Source organism: Lissotriton vulgaris, chromosome 8, assembly GCF_964263255.1.
Source record: "Lissotriton vulgaris chromosome 8, aLisVul1.2, whole genome shotgun sequence".
Classification (NCBI taxonomy): Eukaryota; Metazoa; Chordata; class Amphibia; order Caudata; family Salamandridae; genus Lissotriton; species Lissotriton vulgaris.
This window is the reverse complement of record NC_141696.1, coordinates 1497424027-1497449034: the sequence shown is the minus strand read 5'-3', so window position 1 is coordinate 1497449034 and position 25008 is coordinate 1497424027. Positions and strand designations below refer to the sequence as shown.

The following is a 25008-nucleotide window of genomic DNA, read 5'->3' as shown; positions in this document are numbered from 1 at the left end:
AAGCCTGCATCCGAGCCAAGAACCTGAAAGTAAACATATATACAGATTCGCAGTATGCATTCGGAGTCGTTCACGACTTCGGCGTCCTCTGGCAAGAAAGAGGTTTTTTAACTTCTCATGGTGCCAAGATACAGCATGGTCCCCTCATTCAAGCTCTATTAGAAGCGATACACTTACCTACATCCATTGCTATCATGAAGTGCAAGGCACATACGAAAGTCACTGACACCATTTCCCAGGGTAACGACCTGGCAGATCGAACAGCTAAACTCACAGCTCAGACTCAAACAGACATACCGACAGATCCGCCAAAGACTGAAGTATCATCACAGACACATTGTATGACAGTGAAGGATCCCACTCTAGATGTACTCGACATACAGACGCATGCCACTCCAGACGAAATCAAGAAATGGACTGAACAAGGAGGGATCCAGACAGATCAGGGATGGATGACGAAGGGTAGAGCCACATGGTTCCTCCCCGACTCTATGGTTCAAGTTATCATTAATACAGCACATAGTCCAGCACACTTAGGAGAAAAAGCCATGTTAGACAGCATTCAGAACCTCTGGTTCAACAAGCATTTACGTGCAGCAGCAAAACAGAAAGTGCGTACCTGCATGATTTGTTGTCAGTTCAATCCAGGCAAAGGCATTCCCGTGGAACAAGGTGGATTCCATCCTCCTGACCATCCTTTTGAAGTCCTCCAGATGGATTATATCCAGATGGACCGATGTAGAGGATTCAAATATGTCCTCGTAGTTGTATGTGCCCTTTCCAGATGGACAGAAGCGTATCCAGTCCCAGATTACGCTGCCGCGACCACTGCTAAGCAGTTGGTTCGTGAATTCTTCCCGCGATACGGTTTGCCCCGTGTCGTGTACTCAGATAATGGACAGCCATTCTTGTCCGAGCTTATGAAACAGGTATCACTCCTGTTAGGTTACCAGTGGAAATTTCACTGTGTACGACACCCCGAAGCAGCTGGTTTAGTCGAGCGACACAACCAAACTCTGAAAACACGATTAGCGAAGGTCTGTGCAGAAAAAGGTGTAGATTGGATAGTAGCCCTGCCAGTTGCCCTCTTCTATATGCGCATGGTAGCTCATTCCAGAACCGGACTATCTCCCTATGAGGTAGTCTTCGGCAGACCTCCCAATATGTGGGGTACAACTATGCCTCGTAAAATTACGGATGTCGACAGTAATATGCTGACAGATTACCTAGCTTCCTTGATGTCTGCACTACTATCTTGTCTTTCACAGGTCGCGGCTGCCTTCCCGGACAACACCCAAGTAAAACCGCATGAAATCGTTCCAGGGAATTATGTCTATGTCCGCAACTTCGATCGCACAAGCCCTCTGGAGCCAAGGTGGAAGCAGCCAAAGCTGGTGTTGATGACCACAAGGACCGCAGTGAAACTGGAAGGTCGTAAGGGGTGGCTCCACTCTAGCCACGTGAAGCGATTTTATGGATTGTGTCCAGAGACTGTAATCAAGGACTGCCCCGTTTCAGACACTGACTCTAAACTCCCCCTGTTAGAGAAAACTCCACAGCAGGAGTACCGAGCTAAATTGAGGTCTAGTAAGTCAGACAGCGTTTAATTGTTTAAGTCCCCCTCGGGTGAAGCGGTTAGACAGGTTTCTGACATGAATAAGATAGACCCAAGTAGTCAGAGAGATAGGCGAATCGAAAAGAGAGAACAATATTGCAAACACTTGCATAGCAGATGCATCATAACGTTAATTTTCATGTTTATTCTGAGCATTTCGATTATATGTATAAGCTTCATGTTACATGTTTTCTTTCCTCCTTTTTTAGTTCACATGCACATAATTCCTCTAATGACTCTGTAGAGCACACTTTCAGCGACCTGCCCCCTCATGAGCTGTCCTATCGATTAGCAATGCGCAACAATACATTCATTCGTATGTTACACCATACTCACCAGACCAGCAATGCCACCAATTGCTGGGTATGTGGCCGACTCCCACCTTATCAGAAATACAAGGGAGCTCTGCCCCTCTTTCCCTACCCGTTTACACATAATGGTTCATGTGGAGCATGGTTTGCTCGAATGTCTTCTTTAGACAGTAAGTCCAAAGTTTCCCAAGGCAATTGGATATGGGGGAACCTGAATACAGTCATGAATAAAGCATGTTTCCCAGACGCAGACGGTCTTCCACAAAGGAGAGGGACCGATCTAGAAAATGAAGTGTATGAATTAGGTAACTTTTCCCTCAATCTCATGATCCTGAACGTCCAGTCCGAGACTAATTCGAACTTGCCGTTTATAACAGTTTTGCCAGTGAAAGGCGAATTATGCGTTAGAAAGAATGGTTCAGTACATCTAGGACACAGTGATTGTAATACTGTGGTCGAATTCAGCGATAAAGGAAAGTCTACTTTCAAAGCCTCTCGCCATTCTTATTTTATTTGTGGTCAGACAGCCTATGTACATCTGCCCCCTGATTGGGATGGAACGTGTTATATTGCGTTCCTATTACCACCTGTTTTTCTAGCCCCACCTGATTATCATCGAAATTCACACCTTGTGCATGTAAGACATAGAAGGGAGATCAAGTCCCCAATTGTCGATCAGACTGAGACAACGTGGGAACAATATACAGATTTCAATAAAGGATTCTTTTTCTTTGTAGGTCCTGTTCAAAACAGTAAACTGATACGCAAATTAGCTAGAACACTGGAAGCGGTAGTGAATGAAACTACTTCTGCTTTAGGTAACCTGACTGAAGAGCAGTCTGCTATGAGACTTGTTGTTCTTCAAAATCGCCTTGTCCTTGACGTCATCCTGGCCGATAGGGGCGGGCTTGTAGAGTGATCGGATCCAGTTGTTGCGTGTTTATTCCTAATAACGCGCCATCCGTGTATAAGGCCATAACACGGCTTCACGAAATTGCTCACCTGATACACCAGAATCCAGGCACCTGGACTTGGTCCGGTTGGCTCTGGAGTGTGATGTCCGTCTGGGGATGGAAATTGTTATCATTCCTAGGAATAATACTGCTTATCCTATTCAGTTGTTGTCTCTGTCTGCAATGTGGGCCAGCGATTTGCGGCTTGTGCGCCACAGCTTGTATTCCAAGTCCAAGTTCCCGTTCCCGAATGATAAAAGATGAACAAATGATGTTATATGAACAGATAGATGGTCTCATGAAAATAGATATATCCTAAAGGGTGAAGTAGGGGCCAAGGAGGGAATGAGGAAATAGAAATTTTTAGGTAGCTAATGTGTCCCCCACTCGCACCCTATCCATACACACGTGTCCCATGTATGTCATGTAATTCCTTTTCCGTGCCTGCTAGAAAGACGCATATGCATTTGCGTCCAACGTTAACATGTCAGTTATACAGTTCTCCAAGAAAATCATGTTAATTAGGCTTCTAGGCCTATGGTGCCAACGTCTTTACATGGTACACTTTTGAAACTCGCACACGTTTTCTCCATGTTTTCTGGCCCAGCCGAGCCAGACCCTCAATCGAGGCTCCGAGTTCTTTTCTGCCCCTGAAAGCTACAGTTTAGGTATGCATCCCTGACCTCTGCCTTACATCCTGCTCAGACGAGCGGTGCCCGGCTCGGCCTGCTTGCCAAGACGATGTTTTACCTACAAGTTATCTGCTCAGCCTCCTCGAAAACACATTCCAGTCTAGTGAAATAGGTAAACATGTTCCCGGCTGCAGAGCAAAGGGCCCTGCCTTCCTGTCTCCATGCAAGTAATTTACTGATCCCGTTACCATGGTAGGCCCATGGCCCCCGCACTTTGCATGAAGATCCATATGCACGCACTAGCATTCAGTGATGAACGGCCTCTGCCCGAGAGACCTTTTACTTCAGACACTACATCCTCCAAACATAAGATACCAGATATGTTCTAAGTGCAGGTCGTTCTGACATCCCAGACATTAGTCTCCTCTACTAGTACTAAAGTCAAAGCCCCCAGCTCTCCCCAGTTACACGTCATGCTCAGCTGCGCGCGCATGTATACCAAAGGTTTCTGCTGATTCTGCAAACTTTTTCTAAGCATCCACCCACATGTGACGTTTCTTGTGACGTTTCTCTGACATGTCAAGTGCACGCCCATGTGTACGCCTTCTTACACGCCTCCTGTTACGCACATGTGTTCTTATCTCTCTCTTTTCACCTGTTACGCCTACTGTATTCATTTCAATTATACTGTTTTACTATATATAATGTGTGATGTTAATAAAATGTTGAATGTCCCTTCCTGAACCTTAGTGGTGATGGAACCCGATGTCCCATGCCTCGAGGCATTTCATTAAAGCCCGTATGACTCAGATACCACGGACTCTGCCTCTCATTTGATTGAGCTATCCTTATTGTCATTTAATGTAATCAAAAAGTGTCCGGTAATTTAATTTACCACACCATTGCAACAAGTCAGCCCGCCACACTGATACTGAGGGGGGTCTAGGGGACTTCCACTTCATGGTTATAGCCAAAATATATGACAAGTCTGTAAACTTTAATCCGACTTTCTGCTTCCCGGATCGGTGTCGTAACCCTAATAAACAGGAAAAGACCCCCGTAGGGGCCGGCAATTGTGTTAGGTGTTAAGAACTCGGCAAATCTCACTCCAGTAAGCACGTAAGCGCGGGCAAAACCATATCATATGTATAAAGTCCGCTTCGTCTTCCCCACAGCGAGGGCAGCAATGAGGGGAGTCTGGGAACATAAGATGTATCCTCTTAGGGGTAAGATATGCACTGTGGAGTATCATTGTTTGAATAAATTTAAACCTGACATTACGGGACAACATTTTGGGATGTTCCAGTATAGTCTGCCATGCTCTATCCGTAATCTCTGCATTTGCGTCGTCCCGATCTAACGTCTCATTAATTTTTCTCCTGCTGTCTCGTCTTTACTGTCGCTAAACATTCATTTGTTTATCACCAGTGCAAATTCTTTGAAGAGACAATGGCTATAACATCTATGAAAGTGATAGTGCATACGTTTATTTTTTTGTGGTTTTTTTATGTAGTGATCATAGGTGAACCGTTAGATAATTACTAGAAGGGCATGGGACCTTGTATTCTGACAATAACCTACGGAAGACCGTCATGTACGTTTATGTGCAACGACCGCTGCCAAATGACATCGGTGTAAAAAACATAATCCCTATGTAAGCTGTTCCTTTTGTTGGTTTGAGCAGTGTAATAAACATTTCTTTCATCTTAATAAGCTTTCGAGAGGTCAGCCCATCTTGTCGGATGATATGAACGCATCACTCTTCAAAGAGGAGGGGTATTGCCTGTTTTACGCAGGTCGCATTGCTGTAAATGTTTCCTAAAAACTGTCTCTTTAACTGGCGCACTGAAGGCGCTTCGCATGCATCCATTGACTGTTTTCGAGGGCAGGAAAAACCAGTAGGGTGGTCAGCTAGTACGACCCTAGTCCTGTTTGTTTTTAGACTGAAAATGTTTGTAGTGAGAATAAATGATGCAAAAACAACCTTTATATTGTGTTTGACCTAAAACGTAAAAGAGCTTAACATAGCATTTCGGAGGAACTGAAAAGAAGATTGCTTCACATGGATTAGCTTTTGAGCACAACTCTTGTTGATTTCCTGGTGAATTCTAAATGGCACAATACATCATTTGAGTCCCACATTGGAAGTTTGTGCTGAATTTTAGCATGCAAACCTCGACACCTACCAGCTGCCACCCAACCACAAAACAGATTATGTAACGTTAACCAAAACATTGGGTTCAGAGCTCGATATTATAGCGGTCTTTAATGCAAATCTGAACTAGGGAAAGGTACTTTCACATCACAATCGTTTACTGTTCCAGACATGTAATATGCAGGTGAGCGGCACTCAGGCGTGTTGGTGCGTGCACATGTTTGAACTCGCACGTTTTCAAGTCAGTGAGTACCTTGGCACCCTCCTGCCCTTGGAGATCACGAATCTGATTTCTTTCTGTGATAGAATTGGCAGGAAACGGTTGTGTTGCAACTTTAAGTTTCTCGTTCCCTGCCTAATATGTATGACATCAGTGGCAGAATGTTAAAGCCGCAGTAAGACGGTGTCAGTTGCTGTGCCAGCTGATGGAGCAGACTATTCGGTGGGTGTTACAATAAATTAACCTGAAACTATCAAGGATTTATTGTTTTATTAGGTTGTTTATTTATTCATTAAATACATTCCTCAATATTAATTTAATAGAAAGCATTTATTACCTTGCATGCTTGCTAGGCACCCTGCACCAGACCGCTTGTGGCAAGAGAACCATCTTAGTAAAATAGTGCATAAGTGGGAAAACGGGTATGTGCAACCACAATGTGGTAGTAGGAACTTCTTGATATGGACATGTTGACTCACTGGTGCTCACTATCTGGGAGTACGTACTTGTGACGGAGAAGTGCAGGTATTTTCCTACTGAAAGTATTTACAGGCTCGGATTGGCCCACGGCAATCTGGCAGTGCCCAATGGGCTGGTCTGACAGATCAGTGTGTGGCCGGTTTTTTAACAGTTTGTGTACTTTGTTTATGCCCTGTGGGCCGATTTATACTGTTGACTTACTCGATATTAGCACAAATATTGCCTGCAGCAAATAAAAATGCCTGCAATCTCCCATACTTTGGAAAAATACTCACGCAGTGTGTCATTTCAAGCTCAAACTGGCGGGCACATGCTGATGAGCTTTGCGGGGGATCAACAAGGGGGTAAAAACATTGTGATTTACTTGATTAATGCTTCACGAAGGAAAAAAAACAATAACATTTTCAATGCCAATAGCTCAAAACAATGTGATTGCGAGACCAATTGCATTGTAAAGGCTAGTTTCACTTTTTTCAGGTCTTCTATATTTAATTCGGCCCACAATATTGCTAACTCCCTGGTGAATGTTTTATCAATCCCGGTTTTGAGTTCAACTAAACAGTCTTTTAAATCCTCCATTTTAATGTTGTGCTTACATACATAGCTCTCAATTGACTGGTTTCCTTTGAGTTTGGAGGACTTGGGCATAGGGTCTGCCAGAGGGATCTTGCTTGGGTCAAGCACTCCCTCATACACTACTGTCAATCAGAAGTCTCTGCCTGCAAACACAATTCCTCTTCCATATTGTGCCTTACCTAAATTTCAAAATAACACAGTTTGAAAGAATGCTGCTTACCCGCTTCAGACTTGATTTGTTCCATCTACTAGTTGCATTTCCTGAGCAAAATGTCAGGACTTCTACTACCTCTATGTGCCCTTGTGATTTGGTATCGCCACAATCAACGATACACACAATGCTATTCTGCAAATTCTATAGCGAGCCCCGGAAGCGCTGGATACTCCCTATCTTGAAGTTCTGGGGTCTCCGTCAATGTCGCTCAGCGTATTTGGCACTACAATTCCTGGAAAATGAAAACTATGCGAAAGCGATTGTATCTTACCTTAAATTCTGTATACGCCACCGCACAAATTTATAACCTCGAACAACATCGCTTATACATATTAACGAAGGGACTGAGATAACAGAAAAACTGTACGTATTTGCACATGTGGGAAAAATTTGCCCTAATGAAATTGTGATGCACTTCTTACTTCCATGTATTTTTTTTTAAACAAAATGTACATTTAATTATCTTTTTAACCCTTTTCTCATACAATTGTAACTGTGTTTTTATTCTATCTGAACTTTTATGGTGTTTTTTCAAAACTACCGAATAAAGTTGATATTGAATTGAATTGAATTGAATTGAGTTCAACTAAACAGTCTTTTAAATCCTCCATTTTAATGTTGTGCTTACATACATAGCTCTCAATTGACTGGTTTCCTTTGAGTTTGGAGGACTTGGGCATAGGGTCTGCCAGAGGGATCTTGCTTGGGTCTGGCACTCCCTCATACACTACTGTCAATCAGAAGTCTCTGCCTGCAAACACAATTCCTCTTCCATATTGTGCCGACATAGGTCTCCAACCCCTATTAATGGTCCAACTTTTCAATAGGGGGTATCTCACACTGCACTGAAATCTTGTGTGAGTCCATATTAACCTCAACTATGTGTGGTGGTGGGTGGCATGCCTCCAGGGCTTTCAGCGGTGCTGGATGGGGACCACTCTTAAGATGGTGATTGGCGTACTGCATTCAGGTGACTACTGTGACACCATCTTGACCATAAGCCCTTATCTTGCATGCTTTATCATCTAATGCTTGCATTAAAATAGGTTGATAGTGCACCAACTGCTCGGATGTACATGTATTAGTGTTACATACATCTGTAAGATTTTAGTGAATGTGCAACAGAATTCAAGTGCAAATTCTTGAATTTTACATCATCAATCACAAGGACTGCCCTTTTCATAATAACAAGAAAAGGGTATTTAATTGTGATGCAAAAGCATCTTCGGAGACAAATTCAGCTTTCCTTGCGAGAGGGAGAGCTGACCACTACAACTATCCTATTTGAAGGCCAAGGGCTTAAGAACGCACTAATAAAATAGTGTTACAGGCTCACAGGACTGATCATTGCCCTAGAATCACCACCCGTAAATATGCTGTAGGAGGTACAAGGACTACAGTTCACCTGAAACCGAAGCTCAAGCTGGGAAGTTGTCTTGACCTGCACTTTCCAGAGGGGCTTGAATGTCTAAAACTGGAGCACATTTATTACTGGCGAACCTGCAAAAACGTATCATTATGTAGAGGTCTCTCCTGTGATAGATGCATTCTGGGTTCTTGACCTGCAATCTCTTTCCGGATAGAATCTAAGCAGTGTTCACAAATGTGTTTTTCAACTCTCAGTACTTCCACAAGAACATACCTTGAACTTCATAGAGGCAAGTTTGTATAGAATATCGTTCATATGTTCTCTGATGATGGCCCATGTGATTTTATTGTCGCTCTGCGCGGTTGTCTCAACGGCACGGCGGGCCATGTCATAGAAGGCAATCATGTTGGACAGCATGCCTACTGTCTTGTAGAATGGACAAAACCTACAAAAGAAGCAACATTATAAGGTAGATTTTAGAAATCCACTTGTCAGCAACTGAGCAGATATTAACTCTAAACCTTATGTACCCTCCTCAATAAACATGGGTAGTTTGTTCATAACACAAGAAATGCACTCCGGATATGCTGTCCGGCATGCCATATTTTTCCTCCAACATCTCTCCATTCTCTATGGCATTTGATGCCATCGGAGAAATTCTAAATCAGTGAAACGAGACTTGAAAGGGCCTCTTTCTGTATGCTGTGAGACCTGCAACATGTACCTTAATAGGGAAATGCAAGCAGGGTTTGCTAATGTGTAGTAGCTATGCAACCCTGACTCTTCTTAACCACTATAGAAGCTTTCTACAGGCACCAGATGCGGTACCTCTTCCACTTACAGACTCAAGAAGATGCTTTTGGGAAGAATTATGCTTATGGTGACTGGAACTTGCTATGCAGCTATTTAATTAGAACTTTGCAAGTTTGGAACCATGCATGCGGACATCATCTTTGCACTCTGAGGGACATTTAAGTGTAATTGTTTCCAGGAAAGACATTTTAGAGCATCTTCCTAGTTTACTTACATGGTGGTCTGGGCTACAAATGAAGATCACTTCATAGCTCTTACCACTTCATTTAGGTGTGCACTCTTAGCAGTACTCTTTTTAACAAAGTAGCCGATCTGCATTTTGACGTGGCTCAGGGGTTGGCAGGAGGTTATTTATAACGAGAGAAGAGCCAAGAAGTTACCACATTTATAACTTTGTTCTACTCCTACATCATGGCTCCCGTTCACAACCTGTAAGTAAATTCCACAGCAAAGAGACTAGAATGGGAAAGCAGCATTGGGCAGAGGTGGCCTAGGTTATTAAAAAAAAATAAAACTGAGCATTGCTGCCAGGCCTTTTCCCCTTGTGCCACGCCCTTTTTGGCTATTTGTGGTACTTTGTGCTTAGGCCCCATAACATTTTGTCCACATAAGATATCCATGCCAAATTGGCGTCCTTTTCTTCAAACATGCTGAGGATTCTAAAGGTACCCAGGGTTAGGGATTCCTCTGAAGGAGATCGAGAAATTAGGCAAAATGCAGCAAAATTTGGGAGTTTTGGGGAAGAATAGGAAAAAAGTGTTGCAGAAGAAAGGATCAGGTTTTTTTTCCCTGCAAACAGTATCAACAAAGGGGTTGTGGTGCTAAAACCACCATCTTCTCAGCTTTCAGGAACAGGCAGACTTTTGTCAGAAAACCTAAACTTTTTACACTGTTTTGGCATTTTACTGGGACATAGCCTATTTTTACTATTATTTGTTCTTTCAACCTCCTTCTAGTTAGTGGGAGTAATAGGTGGGAAACCAATAATGGATCCGGGATAGCTTTACATGTCTGAAAAGTAGACAACATTCTGAATTCAGCAAGGGCTCATTTGTGTAGATCCTTCAAGGTTTTCCTATAGAAAGTAATAGTTGAAATAAAATAATATTGAACTTTAGTAAAAAAAAAAAACACAGCCATTTGTGTCAACATTTTTGCTTGTAATTTCTTCTAACTATGGTAGATTTGTTAAAGCTATATACCGTTAAGGCCGCGGGACCCTTCTGGTTGCAGAGATATACGAGGCTTGAAGGTTCACCAAGAACCCAAGGTACCCAGAGCCTAACTGAGTTGCACCTTGCAATGGTTTTTCATTGTGTATTGGGTATAAATATATATCTGAAATGGGAACAAGATATGGACTTTAGAAGCAGTGGTTATTGGTGCATCTCTGAATTTGTGGGTACCCAAACTAGCATGTGAATTAGAGAGTATTTTTAAAAATGACTTTTTTTTACACACCGTCATATATTTGGAAGGCAGAAATGCATTGGAAGACAAACGGAGATACACTTGTTCTACTATTCTGTGTTCCCCTAAGTCTACCGAAAAATGATACCTCACTTGTGTGGGTAGGCATAGTGCCCGCGACAAGTAACGACCCAAAACGCAAGGTGGGACATGACATTTTTCCAGTGAAAAGTGACCCTTTTTTTGCAATGTGCCTGCCAAGCTGTAGATTTTGGGCCCCAGCTCAGCCGGCACCTTGGGACACCTGGCACTCCTGCACATTTTTGAAAACTAGACAGCCAGGGGAATTCAGGATGGGGTGACTTGTGTGGCTCTCACCAGGTTCTGTTTCCCAGAATCCCTTGCAAAGCTCAAACTTTGTAAAAAAGAAAACGCATTTTCTTCACATTTCTGTGATTGAAAATTCTGAAATCTACGGGAAGCCACAAACTTTCCACCCACCCATCATTCCCCCAATTCAGTCGTTCAGATAGTACTTCACTAGTGTTGGTAGGCATTGTGCCCGCAGCAGGAAACGGCCCAAAACGCAACATGGACACATCACATTTTTCCAGTGAAAACTGCCCCTTTTTTTAATGTGCCTAGCTGTGGATTTTGGGCCCTAGCTAAGCCAGCACCTAGGAATCCTAAAAAAGCTGTACATTTTTTAAAACTAGACACCCAGGGGATTCCAGGATGGGGTTACTTGTGTGGTTACCCAGAATCCCTCGCAAACCTCAAACTTTGTAAAATTTAAATCCACAATTTTCTCACATTTCTGTGATGGAAAGTTCTGGAATCTGTAGGGAGCCACAAACCTCCACCAAACCAGCATTCCCTCAAGTCTCCCTATAAAAATGGTACCTCACTTGTGTGGGTAGGCTTACGGCCTGCAACAGGAAATACCTCAAAACTTATTGTGGATACATCAACATCATTTTTCACGAAACAACCTGGTTTTGCAAGGGAGTCGCCAGCTTTTTTGGCCCTGGGCTCGACGACCATCTTGGGAAACCTACCAAACCCAGACATTTCTGAAAACAAGCCACCTTGAGGAGCCCAGAGAGGAATAGCTTACCCAGAATCACCTGAAACGGTCACATTTAGCCTAAACAAAATAACATTTTCCTCACTTCTTTGGGTGTCCAATGCAGAATTGCCTAAAAACATATATATGAAAAAATATACAGCTAAGAGCTCTCGGCTGCTATCCCCTCAATCTCTATGGTTTTGGTCTTTCCCAGTCGCAGGTCCCGGCCACCCACACAAGTGAGGTATCATTTTACTCAAGAGACCGAGGGTAACACTGGGCAGTATGAAACTTGTGCTGGTGTGGTGATCCCACACAGAAATATGAGGAAAATGTGATGTTCTTTTTAGCTAAATTTGAGGTTTTCTATGGTTTCTGAGTAAGAAAACTTTGGGGAATCCACGCAGGCCGCACCTTTTTTCACAAAGGTCTGGGTTTGATAGGTTTCCCCAGATGGCTGCCTAGCCCGGGACCAAAAATGCAGTTTCCCCCCCCTTCCAAAATCAGTCGTTCTGTGATAGATAATTTTGATGTCCCCTTTATATGCTTTATGTCCTTCTCTGTCGCGGGCACTTGGCACACCCACATAAGTGAGGTACCATTTGTATCGGGAGACCTGAAGAAACGCTGGGTGGTAGGAAATTGTTGTCGCCCTATTGATCCCACAACTTTCCCACACAGAAATGTAAGCCAAATGTGATTTCTTTAGCTACATTTAAGGTTTGCAGGTGATTCTGGGTAAGAAAACGTTGGAGGATCCATGTAAACCATACCTCCCTGTACTCCTCCGGTTGTCTAGTTTTCAGAAATATTTGGGTTTGGTAGGTTTCCATGAATGGCCGCTGAGTCTGGGACTAAAAAACGCAGGTGACCCCCTTGAAAAACAAGGTTGTTTAGTGATCGATCATTTTGATGCTTCCACAATATGTGTTCGGCCCTGTCGCGGGCATTTGGCCCACCCACACAAGTGAGGTAGCATTTTTATTGGGAGACCTGTGGAAATGTTGGGTGGTAGGAAATTGTGTGGGTCCAGTGATTCCACAACTTACCCACACACAACTGTAAGTAAAATTTGATTTTTTTTAGCTAAAATTGAGATTTGCAGGGGATTACAAAAAACAAACGTTGGGGGATCCATGCAAGCCGCACCTCTTTGGACTCCTCCAAATGTCTACTGTTCAGAAATGTCTGGGTTTGGTAAGTTTCCCTAGATGTCCGCTAAGCTCTGAACCAAAAACAAAGATGCCTCCGTTGCAAAAAGACAGGTTGTTTTGTCATAGATGGGGCACCTACGTTGCCTACTTGACACTTAAGGGGTTTAAAGCATAATGCCTGTGGAATGCATGTGGTGGAACTCACGTAAGTTTACTATATATCTCTCAAACAAGCATCTATCTTGAGAAAGGTGCCCCTAGGTACGCTACTCACATCAATATTCACACAATGCAATAATACCAAACAACTGATTTAACACAACCACATAGCACTGTAAATTTAGAAAAATATATATGGCTTTATTTTTTTTGTAAAAGCACAATAAAAATATTGACAAATTTAAATTGCATATGTACAAGTCACACAAATAAAAATACAACACATATATATATATATATATATATCATGAGGGAGAGCATCTGAGGACTGAAAGTCAATTGGGGGAAATCCGGGGTTTACCCCTTTCACCCTGACATGCAGGAATGTGAAGTGCAACTAGGGGGAATGACGCTGACCTGGCACGCAGGTACCTTCAAATATCTAGGCATCCACATCTACCGGTCTCCGGCAGATGTGCTGGACGGCAACTTGGTCAGGGCTATCTCCTCCCTGCGAGCCCAAATGGCTTTCTGGGGCACACTCCCACTGAATGTCCCAGCCAGAGTCACTCTAACGAAAATGATAGCACTACCGAGACTCCTTTATTATTACTCAAACATACCGGTGTACATTCCCACCCGGATTTTCAGAGAGCTGGAGGCTATGGTGCGGGCACTCATTTGGAACACAGGGAGGCCCAGAGTGGCTCTGAAGAAACTATATGCCCAACGCTACTGGGGGGACTTGCGGTCCCCAATCAGGAACTTTATTATCTTGCGGCGCAGCTTCAATGGGTGGTGGGCTGGCTCGCGGGAAGGAAACTGAACGATACGGCCTCGGAAACACCGGCCCTGACCCATGCACGGGCACTCACGCTGTTCCACCCCTTAAATAAAGCAACCCGCGGAGCGCAGCTACACCTTACGGTGGCACTTAAATGCTACAAACGCGCAGTAAGACTCACGCGGGAGGTCACACCCTACGCCCCAGCACTCCCACTACAGACATGACGGAGGAACCTCAGACACACCTGCTGATACAGTACCTCCACATAATGGGGAATGGGTCCCATGTGATACATTGGCTGACACAGGCGTTACAGTCACACACAACATGCACACTCCAACCATTGAGAGACAAATGGACAGCTGACAGAGGGAGGGACTGGACGGACAAAGAGTGGGAAAGAATCCTGGAAGGACCGCGCCACATACCCCGCAACTCGAGATTTAGAATCATACAATTCTACATCATACACAGGGCATATCTGTCCCCCGATAAGATCAACCGATACTTTGCACTAGACACCTCCGGCTGCCTGCGTTGTTCGTTGCTAAACGCTGACCTTCTGCACATGCAGAAGGCACGGTCCTCAGTAGAGAAGAGACTGCGGGACGGAGAGCCATCCCAATTGTGCAGATCTGGGACGACATCCTACAGGCCTTTAGCAAGGCATGTCAGGAGCAGAATATAACATAGGTAGGGCGACCCCCCTTATGGCACGAAGGGATATAGATGGGGAGAGACACATGGTAACACCAAGGCGATTGGTACACGCACACACATAGGACACAGAGTCATAAACTAGCCTCGCTCCTCCCTCCTCCGCCCACCGGTCCCTCCCCCCTCCCCCCATTTCTCTCCCCCCCTCTGGGGACGACCGACCATGCGACCAACTTATGCAGAGCTGCACCACCCCAACACTGGAAGCCCCTGCAGCTCATCCACATACACCGACTCACATATGCAAATCATTACCACCTCGCATAGACAAGATACCTGGCCATGGGACTTAGACAATCAGAACCGTAATGCAGCACCCCCTTCCCCTCGAATTAATGTTCACTCCATCCCCGATATTTCTTTTACTTCCTCCTTCGGTTCGGAGGTTGGTTTCACAGACTGTTCCCCCCAGTTGACAGCGCTCTACTTTCATGATTGACACATTCACAAACGCATGCCATACGGCAGCCCACGCCGTGTTCATCCGCTGCAATACGACAATGGCCATGACGCGTTCACAGAAAGCAGCATCACCACACAGATTGTGGAAATGTGAGAAATTGATGTACATAAACAGCGTTCATTTTCCCATTTTCCCGCTCCTCTCCCTGTAAGCACCATGAATACTGTAAAATATTGACCGCATCACTCCGCCAGTAAAAACCCGCACCCATATGTACATGACAGCCACTTTAGGCACCCTGGCCTTTTTGCCTGCTCATTAGAATCACCGGCTTCCCTTCTGCGCGTATCTGAACCCCCCCTCCCTCTCTCACATGCATAGACTATGAAACCCTCTCCCTCTGCGCGACCCTGCCCTGAAAGGCAACCCTCCTGCTTGACCCACGCAACTGCACCTGACTACCCCCGTTCTCTCTCGCACGAGTCATAAGACCCCTCTCTCTCTATGCGACTCTGTCCCTGTGTCCACCCTGGCTCCCCCTCCCTTCTCCTCACACGGGCAAGTCATAAACCTTCTTCTTCTGCAAGACCCTGTCCTTGGGAGTCACGCCGCGCCTGACCAGCACCTCCTTTCCTTTCATGAATACCCCCTCTGTTAGTAAACCCTCCCTCCGCGATTGACTGACCACACATGTCTGAGGTCATCGCCTAAGCCAGGAGATACTGTTTACTGCTTATTGTATGGAATCACTCCTCTTCAAAGGACCCACTATTGATCCTGGCCACCCCACCCCCTGGGTTATGATCAGGCGCACACATCCTAAAAGTTGGCGGAACACTCAGCTGCGTGATTACCCTCCCCTCTTATCAGCAGGTCAAGGGTCCCTATTGTGAACATATGTGGGGTAGGATTGACACGAGGATCATGGGGATGTCTTTTCCGTGTTTTCACAATGTCGCGATTGTAATGCTAAGTGTTTTGTAAGGTATAAAAGACGACGTTTCAGCTCACTTGTTAGAGCACCTCCCGAAAGACACTGTGTTTCGTGTCCGAAATGACAGGCTCTCCTCATGAGTAATAAATCCTGTTCTTGTGACTCCTGCTTCCAGCGCCCGTCTCTTTATTTTGGTAACTATTCAGAATGGGAACTAAGAGGCGACTTGCACCAGCCATCCGGGCATCGATACTAGTATGGACTCACTTTTTACACGATCTCAACGACCGATCTGCCCGGAGAGGTCAATTCTTTGGGGAACAACACGCTGTAACACAAAGTATGAGGTTGTGGACAACATGGAGGGCATCGACCAGAAGCGCGCCCTCGACGACAGGGTAAGCCGGGTACTCTGGTGGGATAGATGACGCCACATACAATGATGTGTAACGAGGGAATGTCATCTAGTTATAATGCCGGGGTTTTTCCCACTGATGCCAACTGCCCAGTTCTGTGACGATTGTAATTACCGGAATACTGACTGCCATTATTGTTTTCACATATAATGCACATGCTGGCCAGATTTCTGCTTCCTCATTGAAATATGTTCACAGTGATGTAACTGTTATGTTATGTTATGCGTTTTTATTTGGCGCACAGATGCTCCAGCTAAGGAGCGTCCTGGCGCCCGGCAAGGCAGCTGCACAACACAACTAAACAAAAGAGCAAACATATGTATACAAACTAAGGAAATAAAAAGGTTTTCACCGCACGACGAAAGGAGAGCAGATCGCTCATAGCGCGAATCGCCGGGGGCAAAGAGTTCCAAAGGACAGCTGCGCGCACTCGAAACGAGCGTCCACCGGCCCTACTCCGCTTAAAGCGCGGCACCACGGCCAGTTCACGGTCTGCAGATCTTAAGGGTCGCGCTGGGATGTAGTTGGCCAGGAGGACCGTAAGGATCGTTGCTGGGGACCCCTTCAGAATTTTATAGGCGACGCAGAGGACCTTAAACTGGATCCGCTGGGCCACCGGAAGCCAATGCAGTGACCGCAGGGTACTGGAGGTAGGACAGAATCTTGGGAGGCCTACCACCGCTCTAGCTGCGGCATTCTGAATCCTCTGTAAGCGCCCGATCTCTGCCAGATTCAGACCGGCCAACAAGGAACTCGCATAATCCAGCCTGGAGATGACAGTAGCTTGGATCATGAGTTGCCTGGTAGGGGCATCGAAGAACTTCAGCACAGGACGGAGCCCGCGCAGGATACCAAAGCAGCATGCAGCCGTGCGTTTGGTAAGGCAAACTGTATGTTAATTATTTCAATAAAACATATTTAAAAAAAAAAAAATGAGGGAGAGCATCTGAGTTGATACAATTGGCCTTCATAAGCCAACACACCAAATCACCAGTGGTGTGTCATTGTGTTAGATCAGGTGTTTGGTAAAGTGTGAATATCGATGTGAGTAGAGTACCTAGGGGATTTGAATATATATATATATATTTTTTTTTTTAACGTCCTGTCCCTCTAGAAAAAGATGCATGTTGGAGGAGGATGAGACTACATACTATTGGTTTGGAGCCTCTTCTCACAAGACCTGCAGGCCAATGCCTCGTGGTTGAGGATGGCCGTGTGCTACAGTACCTTAGTCCTTGTTCTCATTTTTAGGCTACTACTCTGGTTACAGAATTCATAGTCCCCTGTTGGACAGTCCTCTTTACTTGGCCTGCATGCATGTGCAGTAGATCAGCTGTTGCAAACGACACAAAATACACGGGCTTGAAACCATAACATTAGAGCAGATGTTACTGTGGCATTTTCATCAGAAAATAATTATAGAGGAAAAACATGTCTGATGCCCCAAGTAGGAGTATTGAGCTTGACAAAAGCATGCTCCAATCCACACAAACGGCTGCAAAAACAAACTGGTAAGAAGAGCCAGCCAGAATGTAGTGATAATGTGTTTCACTTAGTCCTAAACGACTGGGGCCACCGAGTTCACTGCACTGTTCCTTGTTACACCAACCGAGACAAAGAGATATTCAGTTAGCCGAGCTAGTTCCTTTCCAAAATTGTCAATGAAATTACAGGTCTTTTGCCTCCACTACGTGGAAGACTTTAAGCAGTGCTAACATCTTTCTGAACGCCCTTCATTATTTGACATTTTACTTATCTTTTGTAAATGATCGGCTAAACTGTCATGTTTAACAGAATTATGACACGTTCTCAAAACAGATAATGCTGTAATTGGTGGTTAACTGCACCACACACAAAGCACTGCACCCAGAACTTATTAGTGATGTACTGATGCAAGTCATTACAAAATTGTCTGATATATCCACTATACAACCACGCATTGTTAAAGCAATATGTGGTTGGGTTTCTTGCAACGGGGGCTAGCGGTTCAAGTCCAACTGAAGGAGCTTTTTTTGTTTTGCTTTCCTTGAGTCTGATAAAAATTGATGTTTATAATGCCTTAAAATTCGAAATTCTTCCTGCGCTGCAGACTCCTGTAGTAAACACCTTTAAAGAGTTTCTATTCCAAGCAGTAGCCCTATGCATGAATATTGGGCTAGTAATAAAATTCACATAATTGGACTACGAAGCGGATTGACAGGTTTCCAAGAAGAAAGAAGGCTGCCATGAGCATAGTAATGTTAGAGAGAACCCACAGCTATGGGATTACAGTCTCAATGCACAGTACAAGATTTCATCATGAACGTAAATAGAGTCCATGATATAGTGTCATCTAAAATAATGGATTTGGAGTATTTGGCTTCCACCTGCTGATAAAGAGATCTAAATGGATGGATTTATCTTCATGGACCCTGAGGTGTTGCTCTGCTGAGTACTTTATGAGCAGGAGGAAAATGCATGGGAACAGCTGGGCAGGAGGAACAAACTCCACTCAGTGCAGTGGACATTTTTTGCAAAAGGATGCAAACTAGGTGAAGCTGATGTTAGGTAAAAAATGCCTCCAACCCCACCCCAAGCCCAAGATCCCCCCTTCCGTTAGATACAACACCACTGAGAGGTTTCCTAAGTTGGGGGTTTTAAATGGGAAAAGGAAGCTGGAAACTGACTTCAACGTTAATGTTGGGGGATTTGGAGCTTGCGGATTCTGTAGAAACAATCCCTGTACGATCCCCTAGGAAATGCTCTAGCACCTGGTGCATGAGGCTAGTCTGCAGATCAGAGGGGTGGCAGCAAGTGTCCACATTTAACTTTATGAGAAACTTAATATGCAATGTAGGAACTCAAGAAATAACAGAAATGTGACTGTGATTATTTTGTAAAGCAAAAAGTTAACTTGGCAAGAATTCTAGGAGAGATCTTGTGAGATCTACTAAAACATCTAATGACTCAGCAAGCACTGCACTCATTTTGATACTGGTCAATAAAAGGGAAATGAAAGATGCACAGCATGCTGGACATACCGGTCATACGGTGTGTACCCATTCTGCTGGAGGAAATCATCCTTTAGTAACTTGGCCACCTCTAGCGTGATTTTGTCTGTTTCTGCCAATGATGCCTGGAACAGAAAAAGAATAGTGAGATTCATAATGACTGACACTTAAAGTATGCATGGTATCACAATTATGCTATTTACAGGACCAATTCTACTTTTACTCACTGGGCAACAATTTTACAGTTTTTGAAGTTGAAAAATAGCACAAAAGCAAGTTACTCACTCATTTTCAATGGAAAACTGACCAAACTGATGAAATAAGATACTACAACATTGGAGCCTTACTCCACGTTAAAAATGAATGTGGAAACTTTGTGTAGCGCAACTATGCACGTTACCCCAGAATGGCCTCCTCTGTTTTGTACAGCAACCTACTGAGGCTGTCCACATAGCAATCGATCCAGCTGAAGGATCATCCAAGATGGCTTACAGGCACAACAGAGAGATTCGCCAATCGGACCTCAAGTCGTTGAGACTGACTGCGTGGTTCCTGATCACTTGAAGTGTAGCTGTCTAAATATTCCATCAGACTGCAGCGCCATATTAGTGCAGGCACGTAGACCATCCACCACAAAAACGTACAATGCTACATGGAAAGGATTCTACACATAGTGCATAGATGAGGGCCTGAAGCCAACCTCCATTAAGGCACCTCTGGATGTCAGAAGCGCTGGGGTTTCACACAATTTTTTGCATAGGTTGGTCATTGCCCTTGTTTGGAAAGAGTTTCTGTTGAATGGGGGAGGTGGCTGTAGACACGGAAAAGAAAAGTGAACTGGCATTGTTGCACCAGGGAGGCTTCCTTGGGACCTCATTGATGGTGTCGGACGTCACTTTTGGCACTGACCGAGTCCAACGCCTTCTACCGGAGACTTGAGAACTTTGAAGTTTACCTTCTCCAGTCAGACACCTTGGATTGTTCTACAGGTGATGATTCTGCAGGTAGAAATATCCATCAGAAAGTTCCATATGCTTACCTGTATGCACAGACTACAAGGAAATGCTTGGTGGGGCACTTTTCTTGACATCTTACCAAGAGGAGCGGGTAGCCCCTTTAGAACAGGGAATAATGTTCCTTTCCAGCAAGCAAAGAGTGATATTCCTGTCCTTAAGTGTCTTTGAAGGGAAGGTCTTAAACATGTTGCAGCACGACTCTTTATGACTGGATAAAGGCTATAAATGTACTTATGAATAGTGTAAATCTTCCTTTGTCCATAGTCGAAACAGGACCTCTTAAAGAGAGAGAATTTCTCCTTGTGGTGACTATTGCAAGGCCCCCTGGACTGGTTCTGAGATGAAAATCCCAGAAGTCCCTTCATAACTACTCACTGTCTAATGAGAGCTGAAGCCAGTGCTGGCTGAAGTGAAGAGAGGATGAAGGCAAAGCTGAAAAAGTAACCTATCTAAGGTCAAACACAGGACAGAGCAGAGCTCTTCTTAGGGACTCCCTCATACATGAAGTACTGTAGAAATCTGAACTATTATGGCCTCTAGGTGGACTTCTATCTTATTGGCTGAAGTACTGATTCAAATGAGGTGGATGTGCTGCTAAGCAAACACTGTTGCTGAGGTATGTGGTCATTTTAACACGGTTTACTGCTATTTAAGTTAATGGGGATTCCCAGCCTGACAACTGGGAATGACTCGACAAGCATGTGAATATATGAAAGACTAAATGCTGAAGAACTTTTAGTTCCCCTCACAATTCCTCAGCCTAGAAAAGAAATGTTCGGCAGTGCTCATGAAGAACACTCCGCCCAAAAGAAGAAACAATAACTTTCAGCACTCTCCTTGTTTGCCCTGTAAACCAAAAAGCAAGACCACAAAGTACACCCATAAATGACCTAGTGTGAAGGCATGCAATTTCTCAGCTCACCTTCCCAACAAGCTGGACGATCTCAGCCAGATCCTCTTCCTCTTGCAGGATCTCCTTGGCCTTGGTCCTGAGTGGGACAAACTCGGTGAAGTGCTTGTCGTAGTATTCGTCTAGGGCACGGGTGTACTTGCTGTAGCTGATCAGCCAGTTCACAGAAGGGAAGTGTTTCCGCTGAGCAAGTTTCTTATCTAAACCCCAGAATACCTAAAATACAAGAATGGATATTGTGAGTTAAAGGGATGGGATGATGCACCTGTGTAAGGAGAATATTCACATAGAGCACAAAATGAGATGTCCAAAAGAAACAATTCTCTTTATAATTATCTCATGGTTACGAAGGTATATACATTAATATATTCAAATGTATGTAGTACATATTTTACATGTATTTATGTGTTATTTGAAATTAATAAAACATTCAACTTAGTAAAACATTTACTAGTGATTTATGCACTCAACCTGCAGAAATACAGCAGACACATTGCATGGAGTATCAAACCTGAAGGTACCATTTGTGAAAATTGAAGACTCAAGGTTAGATATTTACCAGACTTCTAAAAATGTGTACCTTTATCTTATTTCTAACAAAAGAGGCCTTAAAGGAAATGCTAGCCTGAGTGGGCAATAAAAAACCTTTTAAAGATAGTGCTCCTGAAACTATGAGGATAAGTAATTATATACTAAAAAGGATACTTTCTTTAAAACTACATGTGAATACAATCAGATAATTTCACAGCTTTCATGACATTATGTCCCTGAAATTTGCAAGTGACCACCCTCCCCCCCAAAACAGTAGAATCATATTGTCTAGACAATATTTTTAAAAATAAAGTCATATAATTTAACAAAATAAATCTGACAGACATTTGAAGTAAAAAAGACATGCTATAGTTGTAGTTGATTAGCTCGTAAATGTTACAAAAATGAATTCAAATAATTTTACCAACCAATGTTTTCTTGAATTAAAGTAGTTAGTAGGATTAGTTACTTACCTGTAATCCTAGTTCTCTTCCAGGGGTATCCTCATCAAAGTCATAAGCATTAGAATATTCCCGCCCATGTGCCGGACCCCGGAAACACTACATTATATGTGCCCCACATATAAATACACATATATATATATATATAAATAATATATATATAAAAAACAAGCAATAGCAGCCAAATCACATTAGAGCTGAAATATGCTGTGAAGAATTGCCACCATACATGAATAATAAGCATTAGAAACAGGAGAAAACAACACCAAAGTTTGTTTAAGAATTGTTTTAATGCTCAGAAAGCAGTAGAAATTCTCAGAACTCACTGGAAGCATAGGAAGCTCCCAGGCTGCATTGCAAACACACAGTCTAACAAGACTGAAAAGCTAACCTGCAGCTAAATAGCAAAAAACTGACACTGTGCCTTTAAGGCACTCATGACCCCCTGTATCCCATCATGCCTCAGGAGTGGCAGTTAGGTCAGTTGTTCTTTTCGGACACTGAAAACCAAACTCAAGAACACATAGGTTAACAATATCTCCTTAGTAAAGAGTATCCTTTGCCCGGGGAGGCGGGAGGGTTGCTTATGACTTTGATGAGGATACCCCTGGAAGAGAACTAGGATTACAGGTAAGTAACTAATCCTTCTCTTCCAGGGGATCCTCATCAATAGTCATAAGCATTAGAATAGAATAGCGAGCCTCTCCTCATCCCTCCGGGCAAAGGAAAGATAAGACAGAAATCTCATCAATAAGCGTGAGTAGACAAAAAACAGACTACCCAAACAGATTCCTCAAGGAGGCTTGCCCTACTTGAGTGTCAGTCCTGGAATCATAGTCGAGGCAGTAATGCCTCGTAAAGGTATGCACTGATTTCCAGGTCGCGGCCTTGCATATCTCTGACATGGGAACGTCATGCAAGAAAGCCACTGTAGCCGCCTTCCCTCTAGTGGAATGCGCTTTCGGAGACATCAACAAAGATTTTCCTGCTAGTTGATAGGCCAACTTAATGCAAGAGACAATCCACCTGGAAATGGACCTCTTTGCCGCAGGAAAGCCAGTTCTCATTGCACCATAGTTCACAAACAGTTGGTCCGTTTTCCTAATCCCTTTAGTCTTTTCCAAATAAAACTTGCGCACTCGTTTAAGATCTAAGGAGTGATGTGACCGCTCGGACGGGGTCGTCGGATTTGGAAAAAAGGAAGGGAGGGAAATAGACTGATTTATATGAAAATCAGAGATGACCTTAGGCAAGAAAGATGGGTGAGCCCTTAGTACCACCCTGTTATGGTGGAATACCGTATAAGGTTCCTTTGCACAGAGTGCCTGTATCTCACTGACTCTGCATGCAGAGGTAATCGCCACCAAAAAAGCTGCCTTCCAAGAGAGATGTTGCAAGGAAGCTTTGTGGATGGGCTCGAAAGGTGGAGACATTAACCTTGATAGAACTAGGTTTAATTCCCACGGAGGAGAAGGAGTTCGCACAGGGGGATACACTTTCTTCAAACCCTGAAGGAAATCCTTGACCACTGGAACCTGAAAGAAAGACACCTGGTCAGGGGACTTACTATAGGCCACAATAGCTGACAAATGTACTCTAATGGAAGCGTACTTTAAACCAGCTGTTGCGAGGGAAAGGAGGTATGGTAAGATGACGTCCTCCTGCCCTTTGACAGGATCCAAATGATGATCCCTACACCACAAGTAAAACCTTTTCCACTTGAAGGCATAGGACGCTCTCGTGGACAGCCTCTTAGCCTCCCTCAAAATACTCATGCAGTCTGGAGGCAGGTTCAAATGTCCGTATTGCAGGACCTCAGGAGCCACGCTGTTAGGTTCAATGATGGGAGGTTGGGATGCATTATCCTCCCGTTCATTTTGCTCAACAGGTCTGACCTGCAAGGGAGTCGTTTGTGTGGACACACAGACAGATGTAGAAGGTCCGGATACCACCACTGCCGAGGCCAGTCTGGAGCAATCAGGATCATCTCCATGTTCGTCCTGAGGAGCTTGGAAACCACCCTCGGGATCAGAGCTAGGGGAGGAAACGCGCACGCGAACATCCCTGTCCAATCCAACAGAAGAGCGTTCCCCTGCGTCCCCGGCCTGTGGAACCTGGACGCGAAGGCGTGGCACTTGGCGTTTTCGTCGTCTGCAAACAAGTCTATGGACGGACGTCCCCAGCAACGAAAAAGCTCTTCCACCACTTCGTCGTTTAGCACCCAGTCTGGCTGATCTTCGAAGTGCCTGCTGAGTGCGTCTGCTTTGACGTTCAACTCGCCCGGAAGATGCACCGCCACCACTGTGAGACCTCGAGTGAGGAGCCAATGCCATATTGTCTGAGCCTCCCGAGACAGTGGGCGAGATTTTGTGCCTCCTTGTTTGTTCAGATAGAACATGGTTGTTGTGTTGTCCGTCTGAACTAGGACTGAGTTGGAGGTGATCGCTGGCAGGAAAGCTTTGAGAGCCTGGAATACCGCTCTGAGTTCCAGCATGTTGATGTGGTATGTCTGCTCCTGTGCAGACCACCGGCCTTGAATCTGAAGCGGACCCATGTGTGCTCCCCAGCCGTGCAGGGAGGCATCTGTCACTATAGATTGGGACGGAATGGGCTGATGAAAAGGCACTCCCACCATCACATTGTGTCTCCGAGTCCACCATCTGATGGACTCCTTTGTCGCCTGGGAAAGATGGATACGGTCCTCCCAACGACC

At 44.4% G+C, this 25008-nt stretch overlaps 1 protein-coding gene across 3 annotated transcripts in view; it reads right to left on the bottom strand.

Moving 5' to 3' along the window:
• The window catches only part of ATP6V1A (ATPase H+ transporting V1 subunit A), a 328148-nt gene that overhangs the window by 20679 nt on the left and 282461 nt on the right, over nucleotides 1-25008 (bottom strand). For all 3 annotated transcript variants that reach the window (XM_086935581.1, XM_086935582.1, XM_086935583.1), the window contains exons 13-15: nucleotides 21316-21519; nucleotides 19408-19502; nucleotides 8799-8970 (exon numbers count right to left, since the gene is read on the bottom strand). In XM_086935581.1, coding sequence (XP_086791707.1) covers nucleotides 8799-8970; nucleotides 19408-19502; nucleotides 21316-21519 — 471 coding nt within the window. The remainder of the gene's footprint in view (nucleotides 1-8798; nucleotides 8971-19407; nucleotides 19503-21315; nucleotides 21520-25008) is intronic.